Here is a 16,396-nt window from a genome sequence, read left to right on the forward strand (position 1 = left end):
CAGTTCATAATTCTTTCAGATAGTCTACATGTTTATAATCATTTTAAATCTCAGAAAAAATGTATTTTAATGTAATGGCTTGTTAAGTAAAAAAGGCTAATATTTACTATGGGCTGCTGCATCTGTGCTAAGGAAGCACTTTACACACATTATCTCTAGCAGTGTGCTGGAAAATGTCTAACATTTTCAACATAATTTTGGCTCTCTAGAAAGCAGAGGAGATGGTGAGGGACAAAGCCGTGATCTGTAGCACTTGTGAGTCTCCACGCTCAAATACTCCAACTATAGTTTTAAGCTTCTCAAGACAGAACCGTAAGAGATGAGCATTAGTCTGTCATTATATCTCCAACATACAGATAAAATAGACATCAATTTCTCAAGAATACAAATAATAATTCAATATGTTAAAATAATTAGGAAGCTTTGAGTACGTATTACTTTTATTTAAAGGATAATTGATATATCTGTAAAAGTTTGTGTGATTTATTTTTCAATAATAATTTTAAAACCACTGGCAAAATTCCTGAAAATTTAACAATCATTTCTCAGTTTTAACACTTGGCTGATTATCTCACAAATGGCAAGTTGGGCAGGTACAATTATACATCATTATTTTTATACATGACAATACGAAATATTGGAGAGACTATTACTTGCCTATCAGTAAATATTAGAGCCAGCATTCAATCTAGATTTTACTGACTCACAAATCTCAATTGATATTTGCTAATTCTCATGATCTGCTGCCTCATGAAATTCTACTCCTACTTCAAATTCAAGGCTCCTTTATGCTTCCATAGACTAAAAGCATATCTCTCATGCCACTTATTTGTCTAATTATTTACCCATAAGTCAATCTGATAACCTCTCTAGGTAGCTCAGCAAAGAAATGCATTCAAGGCAGCCGGGATCTGAATCTAAGACTTTACACTAGTGCATCATGCATAGTAAGTACTCAATGCATGGGAATTACTATGAACATGATTCCCCAGATTTTGAGTGGCTACAGAGCAGAATTTTCATTTTAGTATGACCAGCAGTTAAGGTATTGTCTGACCTGTAGGAGACACTCATGCAAAAGACAAGAAATGCAATCTGAATGACAGTCTTGGTTTTCTTATCTAATAATAGTAAAATATTGGTCAGATCACCTCACTGAGTCCCAGTGCCCAGAACAGTGATAAATGGGGGACATGGACTTGATTAATTATAAAGTACTTTCTTGTGCTAAAATGGCATGCATGCCCTTGCTGATCCAGTAAAGTGCATTAATACAGTACTTACAGAGAAATTGAAGAGTATGTGTCAAGAACTTTTCAATCATGTAGAAAAAAGCAAATGCACAATCCTCATTGTAACATTCACAATAGCCAATCACTGGTGTTAGCCTAAGCTTTCTTTCACTAATAGGATGGATAAATATATTCTAGCACATATATTCAATAGAATATTAAGCAATCATTAAAGATGATGGTTCGAATGTCCTGTAGAAACAAGGAAATCAGTTAATGTCATGGTAAATAAAATAGAATGTAAAATAAATTGTATATATCTTAACGTTTATATCTTAAAGAAAAAGCATGAGCGTAGAGAAGAGTAATACTGTATTGACAAAAATGACAAAAATGTATAGACACTGTTGGGCTCAACAAGGGATATATGTATACTTATAGGTGATTCACAGTGCCGTACACCAGAAACTAAAACAACATTGAAAGCAATTATCCTCCAATTTAAAAAATGCTATGATAAACCATAATGGAAAAGAAAATTTTAAAAAGAAAGTATATATAAAGTGTGGGCTTCCCAAGTAGAGCTAGAGGTAAAGAACCCGCCTGCCAATGCAGAACACACAAGAGACGTGGGTTCCATCCCTGCGTCAGGAAGATCCCCTGGAGGAGGGCATGGCAAACCACTCCAGTATTCCTGCCTGAAGAATTCCATGGACAGAGGAGCCTGGCAGGCTACAGTCCTTGGGGTTGCAAAGAGCTGGACACTACTGAAGCGACTTAGAATGCACACATGTATAATGTATAACTGAAACACTTCGGTGTTTAACACAAGAGTTAACAACATTGTAAATAACTATACTTCAATAGCAATAAATAAGAAAAAGAGTGCTTTTAAAGAAAATTCTATTTGTGAAATTTAGTGGGATGCTTTCTTATGTATAATTTATAAAAACTATTTTAGTGGGTAAATTCTAATGAAGTCTTCACAAAATCTGGGACTGTAGTAAAGAACCTCCGAAAATCTTAAGCTTAGGGATAGTTAGTGCTCCCTTGTCACATTTTCTACTTCTAAGCAGAGCAAAGTTGGTTGTATTAGAGAGCAGACACGTGCAGAGTGTACACACATACCTATGATGCAGAATTCACCAGAGGAGAGAATGGAGAAACACAAAAGGGAACTCGGGAACAATAATTCTGCTTTTTAGTATCCCTTAGTTATATAATTTCTAAAGATGGCACCCAAATTGTTGAAATTGACTGTAAAAATGTTAAAAGAAAACCTAAACTGGTTCCTTTAGGCTGAGAAAATCAAGTATTAATTTAATTTAATGAGCTGACCTTTTGTAAAAGTAACTGGTTCATTGCTGGAGCTTAGCCTTACAAAAATGAGTTTCTCCTTTGGTGAACAGTAAACCAGAAATAAAAAGGAGGCAGAAATTAAAGAATTAATCTGATCCAGAGAGAAGGATTCAGAGAAGAACTTTTCTCCCTGTTGCTTTCAAAAATAAGCAGAGTTCTATATTCTACTGATGTATTTTATGTGATGTAGAAATACAGAGGAAAAAATTTATTTAAGAAAATTACATAGAATGATGAGTCAGTTTCTACATTGTCACTTGTTATAAGAAGTTAACTAAATTACCTGTTAATTTTTTCTTTTAAAAGTAAGATAGGTGAGAAAAGTTGCCATCTCTTCATTACTTTAAGCCCAGCTCTTTCACAGTGCTGGTAGGAGTTCAAAATTTAATGACTAAATCAAGGAAAACACAATTGCTGGCCCAAACCATCAGAGAATCTATGCTAATAATCTGATGTTTATTAATTTGTGTATAAAAATATCATGGCCTACAGCAATATGATTTCATGATAATGCGTGGTGAGGGAACAGCTATTGCTATTTTCATATTGTAGTTCTTTAACTACTAGGTAGAGCTCCAATATCTGTCCAAGTTCACAGATTCATCAATATGCCGATTTGTTTTTAAGTTACATTAAGTTTATCCAAATGCTTTAAAATGCTATATATAAAGGTGATAAAATGAATAATACTTTAGAATTATATTGGTTAGTATTGGAGAAATTAAACATCTAAAATATATTCTTAAACTTCTTTTAGTGTTATAATTTACTGGATGGCAAATAGAGTTGCAAATTCATAAAAGCATATAAACAAACTTTGCAAAGATTACTGCCATGTATACTTCAAAACTAGATATCCATACCTCTATTTACCTGTAAGATATATCTTAGAGAAGAAAAAAGTCTAGCAAAGCGATATGACTTCTAATAAATGTGACCTGAATTTTGAGCAAGCATCTATGCATATGGTGCTATTAAGAAATCCTTAATAATTGGCACACTAGTTATTTCACTTTCCTCTATATTTACTTTTAAAAGAGGAGTCTATTATATATGTGTGTGTGTGTGTGTGTGTGTGTGTGTGTGTTAAAGGTATGTGTTTTGTATTATAAATACAAAAGTATTATAGAATCACATGTAACATTAGTACAAAAATATGATGTTCATATATTTTAACAGTACCTTCTTAAAAATAAAGTATCAGGTAAAAATAAACTTTTTTTGCTTGATTATTATTCTTTACTCATGAACGACTACATAGAGGTGGGAAAGAGTAACAAAGCCAGAGAATAAAAGATAAGCTATTTAAATTCAAACTTGGCTCATATTATTTGGCTGAGACAATTAAAATGGACATCACTCAATGATTTCTAGGCCATATCATATGCAGTGACAGCTGAATTTGCACATATCTTTCTTAGGATGACATGAAAGGCATGAATTTCTGCCCTTTGAAGTTCATTTTTTATTGGATTCACATAGTATAATGTTACTTACAATATCTGAGATTAAAATTCACTCATTATCTTTCCTTTGATTATGCTTTTTTTCTCCTCTGTATGCATGCATGCCTGTGTGTTCAGTCACTTCAGTCCTGTCCATCTCTTTGTGACCCTATGGATTGTAGCCCACCAGACTCCTCAGTCCATGGGATTCTCTAGGCAAGAACCTCCAGGGTATTTTCCCAACCCAGGGATCGAATCTGCTTCTCCTGAGTCTCCTGTATTACAGCAGATTCTTTACTGCTGACCACTGGGGAAGCCTGTGGTTTATACACAGGTTGGTGGAAATAGAAACGGATGGAAAAAATCACCCTTATAGTAATTATTAGCTATAAGGCCATATCTTGTATGAAGACATTTAAGATCAAAATGTGAAATTCTAAGATGATTTTAGATTTTCTTAAGAGTAAAGTTAAAATAAGAAAATAATGAGATACACCTTTATAAAGTAATTTTTTCCATTTGTGATATTATATAGAATGACCAACACTCTTCAAAAATGGTAATTAAAACTAGAATGATTCAAAATAAGTGAATTCCCAAAACAATAATCAGTACTCCTCCCCATCAAACATCCCCAAGGAAAATGTGGCTGCAATTTTTTTTGCCAAATCCTGATTTTAAAAATTTTACTTTTTATTCCAAAGGAAAAAAAATTATAATTCAAAGAAGGAATTAAACAGACAGTGACAACTGAAGACAGAGAAAGAAAATCAAGTTAAAAAGGAATAAAACCAAGAACAATTCTACACACCAGTGTAACCACACTGGCACCACTGAAGACCAACATGATCCACAGTTTCTTAACTCTACCTGCACTGGTTTGTTCTTCAGACGTTCTTACCTTTATTATCATTTGACACTATTAATACATTTTTATTTCTATTTCTACTTCCTAATATCAACTAAAAGACCTAGGACCAGAGGGGATATCCAGGATATCTAATAGAACTGATGCTGTTACTCAAATCATTTCCACTTGTCGGCTTTATTGCATAATTCAATAAAAACAAATGAAGTCAATAAAGAGTACTCAGTGACACTGTTGACAGACAGCATGTAGTAAAGTACTGTGGATAAACTAAAAGAGGTCATTTTTACTGGTTACCAAATGCTTTCTAGCAGCCATATAAGTCAAAAGAAGACAATTTCAAGCTGCAAGCAACCCAACTCTATTTAGTTAATGACACAGCTAGAAGAAAATGTGCCATGAAGTGTATGTATAGTTAATGGTAGATCCCATGCCTGAGAAGAACCAAGATGGGCAGTGGAAATGAGCATTTCATATTTGTTCAACTTTCATCAGTTTTAGGCTGGGGGTTCCCAGCATTATAGACCATTAGCAGAGTTAACAGAAGTTGATGATATTATGTTAATCTCTCTCTCCCTGGAAATTTAACATTTCTATAATCCATGAAACACAGAGAATCAAAAGCAACAACACAACAAATACTTTGATAACTTGAATTAGGAACGTGAATTATATTTTCAATATAATATCTCCATCTGTACATATAGTTCCTATGTGTTAACAGAACAGGAAAAAGAGAAGGCAAATTGTCCTTATGGTGACTACTGGCCTAACATTGTTTTATGCATTATTTCACAGTTAAGGAATTAGGGGTAAGGCTTAGAGAAGTGTTAATCCAGCTGTGTTTAGAAAACAGTGATAGTGTTTTCAAACTTATTGCTTGAGAAAAATTGTTTTGGGGTCAAAAATTAATCTTCGCATCTCTGGAGTTCCAAAGTGCTTTGTATTTTTATTATATCACTTAGTATGCTTTTATTGTCATTATGGTCCTAACACTAGACAGGCAGTTCCTGAAGAGTAGGAATCCTGTCTTATTAATACTGTATCTTTTGCAGTCTTCAGTGTGGCTATGTATGCAACTCTGACCTCAAAAAATTAATGAAATGAACAAATATGCCATCAAATACACAATAGGTCTTGAATTTCTCTCTAATCCGTCAAAATTTTTCTCCTCTAAAATAATGTGTTATACCATGGATTCTGCATGTGTATTAAAGCACTGCTGCTGCTGCTAAGTCGCTTCAGTCATGTCCGACTCTGTGTGACCCCAAAGACGGCAGCCATTCCTGGGATTCTCCAGGCAAGAACACTGGAGTGGGTTGCCATTTCCTTCTCCAGTGCATGAAAGTGAAAAGTGAAAGTGAAGTCGCTCAGTTGTGTCCGACTCTTTGTGATCCCATGGACTGTAACCTACCAGGCTCCTCCGCCCATGGGATTTTCCAGGCAAGAGTACTGGAGTGGTTGGCCCGCATACTTGAAAAGTAAATCAAACAATTAAAGTAAGCTAGTTTTTAAAATCCCTTTAATGAAAAGAACTTTCTTGATTATTAGAAACAATAATATTTTCTAGGAGTTTATAGATTTTTCATTTCTGATCTAAAATAAGAGAGACATGCTTGTAGAGCAGATTACAGTCAGTATAATTAAGATTATAAGCATGTGTTCATGCTGTTTCTACTCCCAGTCTTTCCTAAGCTCTAACTCCTCTTCCACAGAGATGAAAAGATCTTTCTAAAAGCAAATCCAGTCGTGTCAGTCTGCTTCTTAAAAACAACAGAAGAGCAGTCTGGGTTATGTTAACCCTGGCCACATCCCACCCAGAGCTTCAATTCTACCACAGCTCAGAGTCAGCCAATGCTCCATCTATTTTCAGAACCCCCCAAAATTCAGCAATGTTTATAACTGGGATAAACATGTGATTCCTCCATTTTTTTGGTCTATTTTCTGTTGTTTCTGCTTTAAAAACTCATAGTCAATTTTTAAGATCCAGCTTAAAAGCCATCCTTTCCTGGTGATAGCTTCTCTAAAACACTTTCTTGAAAAGGAGGAAGAAATTCTTCCTCTAAAGTCCTTTCACTTTGCATTTTACTCTTTGTTTATGAGGCTGTCCCTTGTGACTGCTGGGAACTGAAGTGCAAGGAACTGCTTGTATAGCTTAGAAGACTTAGTATATAACCCAATGTTGTTAACAAACAAAAAAGCCAACAGAATTTTCTCTGAATAGATAAATGTCTTTCAAACAAATATTCCCTATAGAATCTGAAAAATGGTATCACTTATTACTTACTAAAAGAGAAAAAAAATTTTTTGTAAGGGTTTTACCCTTTTAGATTTTTAAGAAAATGGAAGAAATGTTGTTTTCTATTACTTTTCTTATGGCTTTTTATCTTTGTATTATTTGACTTCAATAATAACCTTTTAAAATTCAAAAATAATAAAGAATTCATATAAAGATCATATATAAGAAATCAATAAATTTCAAAAAATTTTAAAACAAACCATGATAAAAATCTTTAGTTGAAATAAAATAGTATGGCATCCTTACACTGATAAACCATACCAATTCTTACAGAGTTGTTTATTTAATTTAGTTTTTGTTTAACTGCAAGGCTGAGGTTCAGTGATGAATAGCTGTGACTGGTAACTATCTTTGACCACAATAAAAATCAACATATGGTTCCATTTTGCTGATGATACCACAGCCAAAAGGCCAAAATTTAATTCCATACTTTGCTGTTTCTGGTGTATGCCTGAGTATTGTTTTGTTTTCTTCCATTTTGGACTTAGGAGAGAAAAAGCAGTTTGAGTAAATGCTTACATTTAAAATACGACACACTCTTTTTTCACCGCTTCATAGATCTACATGTTTCAATGAAAACTGCCAAGAGCACTGAACTTCAATATAAGAGTAGAGAGTAGCTTTCCCAACTGTGTAAATATATTACGTTATGGACACCCTGAACTCTTGACCTTCCCTATAAAGGAGATGCTTCTAAAATGTCAGTTAATCATAAAGCAGTGCCACAATGGGTTACCCAGAAGCAGAAGGCAATTTAAAAGAGCAATTTTAACATGCAATTGCCAAAACATGCAATGCAGACAATTTCTGATGATGGCATATTTTATTTCCATTTAATAAGAGAAAGAGAAAACTGTATTTTCTCAGCTTCTATACCAGATGGCATACCCAGGGGAAATAGACACACTGAAAAAACAAGTGTGCTGTCTTTGATTGTTCAATGGAGTTTTTGAATTACTTCCCATTTAAGACAACTTCACATTTACACATTTTTTAAAATGTATAAAATGCTTGAAAAAGCATTATGTGAACAATAACATGGGTCAGGCTGTAAGCTAACAGTGAAGGAATCATACCCTCAGGCACAAAGAGAAGCAAGAGGCAAGCAGAGCTGGCTACAGCCACCAGAGGCTGTAATTACCACCTCTCCTAACTTGAGTGACCCTGAAGCAGGTAATCGTACTTACCAAATGATTTTAATGTACTTCAGAAGGAAAACAAAGAAATGCTTTGGCAACTAGGCAGAACATTTTCAGAAAAGGATAGAGTAAAACATATTTTACACTTCTTTACCTGTCTAAAATATTTCAAAGAGTGTATACTTGAGTGTTAAGCACACTAATCAATTGTGCTTTCAATAAAACTGAAATTGCAAATATTAAGCTATGTTTTCTCAAGGAATAATTCAGCCATGCAGATTCTATTTTATAAAAATGCACATCCCTCCCAGATACCATACTTTCATATATCCATGCTACATTCTTCTGAAGGAGGGAAAAGAAATGCCCATAGTAGGAGCAAGAGGGAAAGAATTCAGTTTTTCAAGTACCAGAAAATAGGTATGAGCCCCGGTTGCCCAGCTGACTGAAGATTAGACAAATCATTATTTTTTACTTTGTTTTTCCTAAGTCTTACATTCACCAGCTACAAAACTGGGATAATAATATCCAAGTAATTATAAGGCAACATCAATCAATACTGTATTATGAAAATGTACATTTGCATTTAAAATATAAAACTTACTCATTAACACACATAAATAAAGCCAACTCATTAACTTGCTGTAAAATTATTTATTGGCAGATTTCTGCCAAGAAAAAAAAATTACTATTGCCAGAAGTAAAATTTAAAAGGCTTCACTACATTAAAATGGAGTTTTTAAGACAGTAAATATAAACTAATTACTCTCTGATAGGTATCTAGTAGTCAAGGATTTTTCCTTTGTGATAAACCAAAATAAAAAAATAAGAATTTCTGAGAGGCAGGAAGTCATCATCACCCTATTTGTTACTTATAAAAAATTCATGTGAAATTGATATCAGACACACACACAGAGCTAAAAAAAATTATACTTATCTTCAAGGCTTCTTGGTGGTCTAACACGTAGAATGCATTAAAATAGCTATTTCAAAACAAAAATATTCAACCAGATGATACTAATGGTAAAACATTACCCTACAACATGGCATCAGACTAGTATTTCTTAAAATGGAATGGTTTACAGAAACAATATTCAGAGTTTACACAATTTAATAGAATTAGATGAGAACCTCTCCAAAAGTTATCTTTGTCATCTCAAAGGGATTATTTTCCCAGATTATGAAGAATTTTTGTACTAAATATCAGAGAATATCATAGTCAGCATAAGTTGTGTTCTGTTCGTTGCTATAAAACACCAGACTGAGGCCAGTGATGATACTCACGCTGGTAGGGTCTGAAGGATCTTAAACTCGGGAAAGAACTCTTGAAGAGGGGAAGTAGACGGACGTCATAATTTTAACCTATACTGACTGTATTTAGATATGTGATGTTCATCAGTTATACCCAACTTCTGCTTTTCAGAGATTTAAAAGCTAATAGAACATCTAATTCCGTAAGTTTTCCCTCTTTTGCTAATAAGAGAGCATAATTAGTAGACATTCCTATAAAACAGTAACCATAGTTTCTCTCCAGTCTACAATGTACTTGAAAATCTAGTCTATAAGCATTTTTTACCATAAAACCTACATCAAACACACCTATGAGAACATTAATAAATTAATAAAGATATGTGACAAAGACTCACCACATGTGAAAGATAGTTTCAAAAACTGTTTTATGGTTGGAGGTAAAACTGCAAATGAATGAGCTTCATACCATTTTATGCCACAGAACCCACAAATTAAATGTTTTTCACATATCAAAAATAGACCAATATAATTTAAAAATGTCAAGACATTTATAAATTTGAAAGCAGCTATGAGCATAAGTTATTTTTACTCTGTCCCCTCCCACAAAGATAAGGTTATTCTCAAAGTAAAATACCTCAAAGCACTTTACAGTCATATTTTTACTTATTTCAGCTCAATAGGCATTCTCAACATAAGCATTTAACAGGGATAAATCAATGTTCCTCAAAATGTTGTTTCCATCCACTTAATACAGCATAACTAGCCCCAAAACACAATTTCATTTATTTTCAATTTCCATTGGCCTTTAGACCAATGACCAATTTCAAATAATTTCTAGTTTAAAAATTACATTATATTAACAAATCATTGTGTGGTACTGCTAATTTTTAAGGATCTATTTTGGTAAAAAATAAGGCAGATGAGATATTTAAAAGAAAGAAGTCTGGGCCCAGAAATCAAGAGGAAGCTCACTTGAATAGTAAATTAACATGTATTACTTTTGTTTGTATATACCTTGTAAGGATTAAATGTAAAGGGAGAGAAAGGTAATTTTATCAGAAAATATGTGTGGATAATTTCTCCAATAAAACAGACCCCACCATTCCTCATTTTATGTTACCACTGGATATTAATTTTGGAAGAGTGAGTCACTTCTCAGTTTCCATATTGCTTCCTTTTTTAATTATTTCTCTGACTAGTTGAGGTTGTAGAGTCAACTTGCTTTTCCCCACAGGAAATTCATCTACTACAATAAGAATAATTTGTCACATTACTTAAAATGAAAAGACTTAGCTGTACTGAAAATGTGAAAAGCAAATTGTGTGATTTAGGCTGAGCCTCAGAGACTTACCTAATGTCTTCAGGATTAAGCTATTTTCCAACCACAAGATAAACATATGACACAATCAGCAAATTAGAAAACTGTCTATTGTCTAAATCTGAGACTAAAAATTCAGCAGTGAAGCTTCCTACTAGTAAGCATCTTTAAATATTTATATAGGAAATATGTAAATATGAATATATAAAATGAGTCAGAATAAAATATTTTTAGGGATGACAATACATTAGGTAATTGCATGAATTTTACTTTAATGTTAGATCAGTACTCTTGGTGGGTAGCCTCAGAATATTGTAACTGTTAAACAGATGTCAAAGAAACAAAAGACACATTACAGGCATTTACATTTTCATATATCCCTATGGTCTTAGTTTTCAATTTTCAGAATCTAAATCTTTAAATGTTCAAGACATACAGACCTATGAATTAACTCTGCAGGTGTTTCAACATAATGATTGACATAAAAAAAAATCTCTTTCAACTAAATTAAAAAATTAAACTATTTTCAACAATAAAACAGTAAATAGTATAATAAGAGTGCACCCAATAAATTAGACAATAAAACTTTTCAGTGGATTTAATAAATAGCTAATGATTTTTCTCATTGTAATAATATGTTGCAATAAGGAACAGGATGCATGTTTATACAGTACTTTTTATTTCACCTTTCATCATTTCTTAGTGTTTTCTCCATATGCTATTATTTTCACCACTCTGTTTTAGGCATGAGGAAGACAATACAAGCTTTAAAGACTAAAGAAAAAAAAGAAAGAAAGAAAGAAAGAAAAGCCCCTGTATTTTACAGCTGGGTTTCAAGCTGCTGCGCTAATCCCCAACAGAATTTTCTGAATAGACTTTATTGAGGATTGACTCAAAGTAACTTTTCTTATGCGTATTATCAGATACAGCCTCTGCACTGACCATAACAAAATTATCAAGAAAGACAATTTGCACATAGTAGAAAGGTACTCAACACTTGCTTAAACTGTGAAGGTTTTCTTTCTCAATGATACGTTCACTGGCATCAACCAGAGATTTTGGGCTAAATACAAGAAAGCTGAGCAAAATTACCAGGCAAGAAAAGACTGTAGATTCATAACAATAATAATAAAGAAACATTCACACTGCCCTGAAATCAGTCAAATTGATGACATAATTAAGGCTACAATTTACCAATACTCTGGAAATCTTAGAATAATATGACTAATCATGTAACAAATAATTAGAATTTTTAATATTGGAAGAATATTATGTCTTATGCTAGATTCCTTCCCTAGGCCGAGTAGCCTGCTCTTCAGTCTTACCTGCACATTTGGTTCTGGTGATTAGTGGAGGTCCTGGAAGCCCCGTTCCACCTTCACCTGGTCTTGTAAGCAGAACACGGATCTCATATTCGGTATCTGGATCCAAATGCCATAATTTATAAGTTGGCGCATTGACTGCATGGGTTTCTGTCCAGGACCCTGATGTCATTCGGTACTCCACTTCTTTCAGAATAATAGGACCATCGCCAATGATGGAGTTGGCATTTAGCTGAATCAGCAAGTATGTAGGCCCAACGCCTAGTAGCTGGGGAGGAGCAATGGGTCTCGGTGGTTCTAGGAGAGACGGATGAACAATCTCATTAGCTAAAAACCCAAAAGACTATAATGCATAGATATACTTATATCTCTTGAACTCTAAAGGTTTAAGGCCTATTTTATTTAGGAGTTCATAATAAATATTTAAAAGAAAACTGGGAATGAGTGGTCTGGAAACTTTACTTTTAAAGAGCAAATACTTTCAAGATGGGATATAACCCTTTTACCACAAGTTTTTGTTTGTTTTTTTTTAATTAAAAACATGCCTCTCCAGGAGATAAAGACACAGTAACCAAGGGAAATAAAAAGAAAATATTTAGAGATAGATAGCTCTGATTAACTACTAAACACAGTACACATTAACATTCTTGAGGAACTAAGATCTTGACAAATCTCCAAATTAATGAATACTGCTATAACTAATTATTTTGTTCATAAAATATGTCCAAGTCATGTTTTTGTTCCTGCTGTTTTTTTTTTCTTTAACTTCTGCAGACTTCTTGCAGATGAAATGAAAAGAAGGCATAGCAACGTTGAACTCAGGAGCTGATGCCGAGTGATGACTTGTTTCCATACATCTATCTCTCAATATAATAAACTGAAATTGACAGTGAGGCAAAATCACAAATCATTACATATCACTGGCCTTTGGGAGGAGCATGTGATAAAGCAATGCATCAAAGATTAAACTCAAATGCCAAAGGTACACTGCAATTTAATCTTGAAAACCTTAGAAAGAAACTTTGGGAAACAATATATCAATTGTTGAACTTATGAATATGATAAATAATGAATTAGGGAACTATTTCCCTTTAACAACAATACAGGTGAAATCTGATACTGAACTTTATGAAAGATCCCATAGCTTTAGCTCTGTCCATATGAATTCTAATTATTACATTGCGATCAGGTGGAAGCTTCTTTAAGTCTCAGAAAGAACATTTCTTGGTGATCCAAAAGACTTTAAGGGAAAGTGTTAATCTATTGTTTCAAAGGTGTTTTTTTTTTAAAGTTAAAGCAAATTATATGAAGAAAAGCTATTAAATGCAACCACACAATCCTCTTGGAGTCCACACCTTCATCTCAAGGAGAAGATGCAGATAGAAACAAGAAAATACAGCTGATGTTTTTTTTAAACTGGATTTCCTATTTTAATGGCAATGAATGCTTATAATACAACACTGGAAAAAACAAAAACAAAAAACGTATACTTCTGGTACAGATTTCCAGTTGTAGCCCAGAATTTGCTTTTAAACTCCAATGTGTAGTTTCCACCTTATGAACCCTTGTCTTAAAAACATCCCTAACGTGAGGAATAAATCAAGCTGGACTAAATCTCTATACAGGTTAATTTTCAAGAATCTTCCTCCAAAATTCATATGACAAATATTTATTGAGTAATTACTAACTGCAAAGCTATTCTACACATTGGGTATTCATATAACATGGCAAGGGAGAAATAATAAATCAGTAAATTCATCATTTTAAATTGAGAGTTATGTAGAAAATAGATACTGAGATTAAAAATATCAGACGTTGGAGGGAGAGGTACCTAGTGAGTAATACTAGTTTTTTTTCTGCCCAAATGACTTGAAGAATATAGTCAGTCACATCAAGAATCATCATTACACAACAGCTTTCAAACTAGTTATCAGTAAAATCATATAAACTTGTGTTTCACTACTGCTCCTGTTTAAAGTGAAAATAAAGCTCAGATTAAGATTATTTATATTCTATATAAACTAGTATTGTAGTGTAGTCACTTAGTCATGTCTGACTCTTCGCAACCCCATGGACTGTAGCCTGCCAGGCTCCTCTGTCCATGGAATTTTCCAGGCAAGAATACTGGAACGGGTTGCCATTCTCTTCTCCAGGGGATCTTCCCAACCCAGGAATTGAACCTGGCTCTCCTGCCTTGCAGGAAGATGCTTTACGGTCTGAGCCACCTGGGACCATGAGCTTTGTAAACTGCTTACATTTAAAATTATCACTATTTCTTATAGAAAGGTAGTGCTTAACACCTGATTTATAAATTTTAAGTACAAAATCTCTAATGGTTTGAAAATTCTTTTCAACAGCATATATTCAAAATTGGGTATAGGGTGAATTAATATTTACAAATTCACAGCTGAATTCCATTGAGAAGCTACAGAAGAAAAAGTCTAAATAATACCAAAATAGTTTAGAATTTTCATGTATCAGCTAAACAAAATAAAGCTGGACAATTCATACCATGAAATTTCAGCAACTTGTCTAACAACTTTTATATTTCAAGTTTATAAAAGTTTTGGTAGACAAAGAGAGAGTTGATATATTTTCTAAATCTTAAACTAAAATGAAACTGAATAGAGAAATGAATGTAATAGAAAAAATGCAAATATCTTCCCAGACTATCTAAATGTTGCACATATTTTAAGAAGCAGTCTGTATTTTGCGAATAAACTGAGCTGCCTCATATCTGTAATGTTTGTTTTCATTCCAGATGGCTCATGTACTGACTAATTTAAGTAGGAAATGATACTAAATTCACAGCTTGCTGGGATTCTAACCCAGAGCAGCAATGCCTCACTCATATCACAGCTGAACAATAACGTGCAGAGGTCTGATATTTTACATTGGAATAATTTGCCAAATGAATCATACATAACAAACATTGGGATTAATCTATAAATTTATGGGTAGGGTGAAACCTGACCTAATAAGTGTACATTGAATATAAAACCTCAACCATCACAACTCTGCATATTATTGTCATGGAAATAAAGGAGAAAACAAAAGAGGAGAACAGAAGAGGAAAGCTACAACAAAACATATATTAGAAACAAGTGAAAAAGTAAAGCATAATGTTTCTTCTATCATTTCTACCTTTAAAGAAATGACATGTACAAGAAAATGAAATTTAAAGTCAAGAGATCTAGTTTTTAAAATGCATACACTATTAGCTGAGTAGACCTGCACATGTTATTATTATAATTTCCTCATTGGCACACTAGGCATAATTTTAAGAATTTTAAAAGACTTTACATTTCTAAGGCATGTCAACAAGCCCTATATTTGATGCTGTTTTGCTTTGTTTTGTTTCTGCCAAGGAGCATATAAATTTTAAACCTGAAAATTAATATTCAACACTAGTGTTTTGTGTACATGAAGAACTGAGTTTGTTGTAATCAGGTTCTTGGACCAAAGAGGCCAATAATTCACTCTGATCAGTGTTACATCTCACTTACTATGGTCAAGTCAACAAAAGGGCAGTCCAGTAATCAAAGCACTAGCTCAAATTCAGAACTGTGGCAATATTCAGAGAGGCTTAAAAACATATACATTGATTAAGAGCATGATTATAAGTGAAACCTAACATTAATGAGACTAATATACCAATACATATTAAATTTTATGTTGGAGGTAAAAAGTTGCCTCATATTAGCATATGCATTTTGGTTTTAGCCCCTTGAGAACAAGGAGGCTTATTTATAAAATCTCTATTCATTTCAATAAATTATGCATGAATTTTAATCAGTTAGCAAATGAACAAGTAATTGTTCTGCAGAACAATATTAATATTCTTCATAACTTAATACACTATCAGACCCAGAGGTGTGGTGTGAATAAATCCCAATTGTACACTAGGTATCAACTGAAGCATGCAATCCCCAAAATACAAGATAAACTTTGCCGATGTTACCAATTAACTTTCAATTAATGACTTATATTCATTATTCTAGAGCTAAACCTATTATAAAATTGCAATTATACATTCAAATTGCTTTATTTGTTTTCTTATTTCAAATAATTTTTAAAAGTGTCTTGGAATCAAAGTAACTCATTATGAAAGAATATTCTCATTCAATTATTCCTATTACAATGCTATTTACAAACAGACATGT

General features: G+C 33.2%; 1 protein-coding gene across 7 annotated transcripts in view; it reads right to left on the reverse strand.

Annotated features, from left to right (window-relative positions):
* PTPRK (protein tyrosine phosphatase receptor type K) overlaps positions 1 to 16,396 on the reverse strand; it is a 612,930-nt gene that overhangs the window by 226,948 nt on the left and 369,586 nt on the right. For all 7 annotated transcript variants that reach the window (NM_001191537.1, XM_024996500.2, XM_059889627.1 and 4 more), the window contains exon 7: positions 12,237 to 12,530. In NM_001191537.1, coding sequence (NP_001178466.1) covers positions 12,237 to 12,530 — 294 coding nt within the window. The remainder of the gene's footprint in view (positions 1 to 12,236; positions 12,531 to 16,396) is intronic.

Source organism: Bos taurus, chromosome 9 (genome assembly GCF_002263795.3).
Source record: "Bos taurus isolate L1 Dominette 01449 registration number 42190680 breed Hereford chromosome 9, ARS-UCD2.0, whole genome shotgun sequence".
In the NCBI taxonomy this organism is placed as follows: Eukaryota; Metazoa; Chordata; class Mammalia; order Artiodactyla; family Bovidae; genus Bos; species Bos taurus.